The sequence below is a fragment of the Populus euphratica genome, unplaced genomic scaffold (genome assembly GCF_000495115.2).
Source record: "Populus euphratica unplaced genomic scaffold, PopEup_1.0 scaffold356.1, whole genome shotgun sequence".
NCBI classification, from domain to species: domain Eukaryota; kingdom Viridiplantae; phylum Streptophyta; class Magnoliopsida; order Malpighiales; family Salicaceae; genus Populus; species Populus euphratica.
The window spans coordinates 214,764-219,295 of NW_011500247.1; the positions used below are offsets into that span (position 1 = coordinate 214,764).

Sequence of the window (4,532 nt, forward strand, 5' to 3'; positions counted from 1 at the left end):
GTGTCTATTCAATATTTTTGAGAAATATGCTTTCAATATTTTAATATTTCAGTATTTTAAAATTATTTTTATATGATATGCATTCAATTTTTAACTTTTTAATATTTTTATATATTTTTTAAAATTAAAAAAATAAATCCAATCCGCTGAAAAACAGGATTACTCCCCGAATCACGCTACTCCGCGGTTAAAAAAACTATCACTCCTCAAATCACATTCCGATTATTTTCCAACAAGATTCTCTCCCGTGCTTACAATTTTATGACTTTTGGCTCAGAAAAGATGCACTTGGCCATCTGTAAAACTCCCCAAATCACGTGCTGATTACTGAGGTGTACAGTCTTATAGCACGCATTAATCTATAAACAAAGAAAATTAAAGAAAGATAAAGCCTATGGCATCCACTATCTAGGGGATCTCAAAAAAGAATGGCGTGGATTGATTGAGCAAGTATTAACCAAGCAGTGAACATAGACTTAATTATCAACACTCTCCCTGTAGAGATCTTCATCAAAAGACTCAGCAATATTACCTAAGCTCTCTCCCTTTTGGGGTCCTATCAACACCATGTATGATCTCATATTAGTTTCGGTTTCGACAACCATCTTGGTTATTCTTGTAGCTGTCCTGACCAAATTTCTCTACTCAATATTATGGGTTCCTTACAAAATCCAACACCACTTCTACAAACAAGGCATAGGTGGCCCTGGCTACCGCCCCATATTTGGTAACACGGCTGAGAGGCGTCGTTTAGTGAAAGAAGCTCTATCAAAGCCAATAGCTCCACCATTCCACCACAATATTCTTCAGCGTGTTTTTCCAACTTACAGCGCGTGGTCTAAAATGCACGGTAAGACGTACTTATACTGGTTTGGAGCCAAGCCCAGGTTGGTTCTATCCGACCCAGCCATAATTAAAGAGGTTCTGATAAATACTGGCGGACCATTTGAGAGGATGAAGTTCGACCCTATGACAAAGCAGCTCTTGGGAGACAAGGGACTTATGGAGCTCACGGGTGAGAAGTGGGCTGTTCACAGGAGGATCAGTAGCTTGGCCTTGAACATGGAGCAAGTTAAGGTGAGCGTATAGGTGACCCATCTTTCTTTCAGTTTAGAGAAGAAAAAAACAGAAGCTCTACTTGAGCTTTTTTTTGACTGGAAAATAATGCTGATCATATTTTTATTCATCCAAGTTTAAGAAATTACAACTTTTTTTAAAAAAAAAAATCTTACCAAGGCTCTATGTTGTAGTTTTTTATTAGCTAAGCAGATGTTATTGATGCCCACAGAAATACTGGAAATAAAAACTATATGAAGTGTTTGGTTACAGTTATTTAGACGCTGCTAATTAAGTTCATAAAAAAGCAACAATTACTTGATTAATTTTATATTAAAAATATTGTTAAAAAAACAGAAAGTCAATATAAGAACAAGAGATTTTTTTTTTTTTTGTATATTAGGGTGGATATGAGTGAAGATATATAATTAAAATTAACTAAAATAAATAAACAAAATAATATATGTCAAATGAAGAAAAAGAAAGAAAAATAGAGCTGCGCGCGCTTGGATGGTTGTTTGATGAAACAAATAAATTTGCTATGAGTAAAATTAAAGTTAAAGAATATTAAAAATTAAAGAATAGTTTCGTCATGTAAAGTTAAAGTTAAAGTTAAAGTTAAAGTTAAAGTTAAATAAATAGATCATATTTATTTAAAAAGTCAAAGAATAGTTTCGTCACTAAAATTAAAAATTAATAGTTAATTGTAGTGATTGACAGGCACTTTCTTGCTTTTAAAAGTTGAGATTTTTTAAAAGAGAAGTTATATCAATGTTGATATCAGGCTGATAGGGAAAGCATCAGTGTGCTTTGATTTTCAACAAAACCAAACGTGCCCTAATTTTAGAAGAAGAATCTGTTTGGAAAGATGAGGAAAATTGGACCGTTAAACTTTTCTGTCCTCCTCTCTTGGACCCCTGAAATTATTAGAAACCATTGTGTAAGAGGCCTTGTTATGCCGATTGCTTCAAATCAGAATGTGCAATAATCGAAGGTTTATAATCATGCGAGATAAATGAATGAGCTCGTTGGTCAACGTTCAAACTTCAAAGTGACAAACCAAAATAAATAATTTGCCATGTACACAACAAACTGATCTTTCTTTTCCTTTGAACAGGGGTGGGTGCCAAAAATTGTGGCTAGCATAACGGACATGCTTGAGAATTGGGAGGGAAAAAGAGCAGGAAGAGAAGAATTCGAGATGGACGTGCACAAAGAAATACAAAACCTCTCAGCAGATATTGTTTCCAGGACAATTTTTGGAAGTAGTTTTGAAGAAGGAAAGCGTATTTTTGAGCTACAAGAAAAGCAAATGCACCTTGCCTCCCTGTATTACTCGCATGTCCCTATTCCAGGGTTCAGGTTAAATACCAAGAAACAAACCAAAATATTAATTAATCATGAGATGGTTTCTAATGATTAATTGTCAGGTTGTTAATGATGATTGATGACACAGGTATTTGCCAACAGAAAAGAATAAACAGCAGTGGAGACTAGACCAGGAAATTCGCGGATCAATAGAGAAGCTAATTGAGGTCGCTGCTAACAACAGGAGAGAGGAGAAATCTCGAAACCTACTTAGCTTGTTAACTTCTTCCTATAAGAATCATGAAGGTGAAGAAGAGAAATTGGAGGTTGAGGAAATTATAGACGAATGCAAGACATTTTACTTCGCAGGAAAGGAGACAAGCGCTACTGTTTTAACCTGGACATTTATCCTTCTAGCAATCCATCAAGAATGGCAAATCAAGGCTCGTGAAGAAGTAGTTGCTGTTTGCAAAGACAAGGAGCATCCAACTGCAGATATTCTTGGTGAACTTAAGATTGTGAGTTCGTACTATAATGCAAGGCACCGCTCTTAATTAATTTGCTAATTGAATCTTATATAATTAAGAGGGGAACAAAAATGATGGAATTATCCAATGTTAACTAGTCTAAAGGGTGATACATACATACATAAATACATACATACATATATATATATATATAATTTCCTTTTTATGACCAATATTTACGATGCTCTGGATTTGTCCCATGGTTTGTTTCTGAAACATTCATTCTCTTATTAGTCTGTTGTTGGTTCTCATTGTATGAACAGATAAATATGATACTACACGAAGCAATTCGACTTTACACTCCGGTAACAGTGTTGGTGAGGGAGACATGCAAAGATGTTAAGCTTCAGGGCCTCCACATTACTGCTAACACACCACTCATTTTAGCCGTGATTGCAGCTCACCATGACACCAAGGTCTGGGGAGAAGACGCTGACAAGTTCAATCCTCTAAGGTTTTGCGAGCCTCGGAAGCATTCAAGCTCCTTTTTCCCATGGGGTTTAGGCCCTAGAACTTGTGTCGGACAGAAATTAGCCCTTGTTGAGATCAAACTTGTTCTAGCTGTGATCATTAGACAATTTTCGTTTGTGGTATCCCCAAAATATGTTCATGCTCCGGCCGAATTTCTAACCGTTCAGCCTCAATATGGGGCGCAGATCCTTTTAAGGAAAATCTTAAATTAAACATCGATATTCAGCTGGTGGATCTGGTATGTTGAAGAAAGGATATTTGGATCATGTATTATCTTAATAATACGGAATTTTATTTTTACATAAGCTCAGAACATCGTTTAGGTTGAACTTGGAAATGTGGTGGCTAGTAAATCACCGGAGTTGCAGTATTCTTAAGTGTGTACTTTCGATTTCGATTGAAGACAAGTATTCTTAAGTGTGAAATCCAATTTGAAATTTGATTAGAAATTGTGCATCAATTTCAGATTTTGCAAATTAGAAATCTTGAGTGAAAATGAAGAGAATTGTAGAAATTGTTAGAATAAAGTTAATTAAACTAATATAAACTAATATAATTTTTTTTAAACTTGAAAATTATATAAAATTATCAACGAAAAATTAATGACCAAGAGACACGAGTGGCCAACTATGTGCGGGGTGAATAAAAGGAAAATAAATTTTGAATTTGTACTTGATAAACATTATAATATATGTTATGATGTGAACAATGAGTAAATGAGACAAATCATTGCATAAAAAGGGAAAGGGACCCTTAGTCCCCTTGGACCCAGTTTAGCCAAGAATAGAATGAGGGGAGGGAGGACAATTTTTGAAATTTTATATGTTAAAGATGCATGAATTAATTGTAATAAGAAGCTTACTAATAGGAAAAACATAAAAACTCGATAATGGGAAACTTTGTGAGTCAAATGCATGTGTTATGTAAGGTGAAAATGAAATTATTAACCATGAGTATAGCTTATAGTTCAGCTTAGGAAGAGTCACAAAATGTAGAAAAAACAAAGAAATAGGTGTCTTGAGAGAAAAAGAAAAATAGGGACAATGAAAAGTTCATCTAAAAAACAATCGATGAAAACTAGATAGATTTGTCACCTCGATTCTAAAGAGGATTCGTGCCTAAAAATGATACAATTTCTATGATGAGCTCGCCCTTCAAGGGATGATATAT

General features: G+C 34.7%; 1 protein-coding gene across 1 annotated transcript; it reads left to right on the forward strand.

The window, feature by feature from the left end:
• The first annotated feature begins 419 nt into the window (after positions 1–419).
• On the forward strand, positions 420–3,667 carry LOC105112683 (cytochrome P450 734A1). Its single transcript, XM_011008458.1, has 4 exons — positions 420–1,077; positions 2,174–2,418; positions 2,513–2,882; positions 3,155–3,667. Exons 1-4 carry the CDS (start codon positions 568–570, stop codon positions 3,572–3,574), a joined length of 1,545 nt encoding a protein of 514 aa, XP_011006760.1. The 5' UTR covers positions 420–567; the 3' UTR covers positions 3,575–3,667.
• The last annotated feature ends 865 nt before the right edge of the window (positions 3,668–4,532 follow it).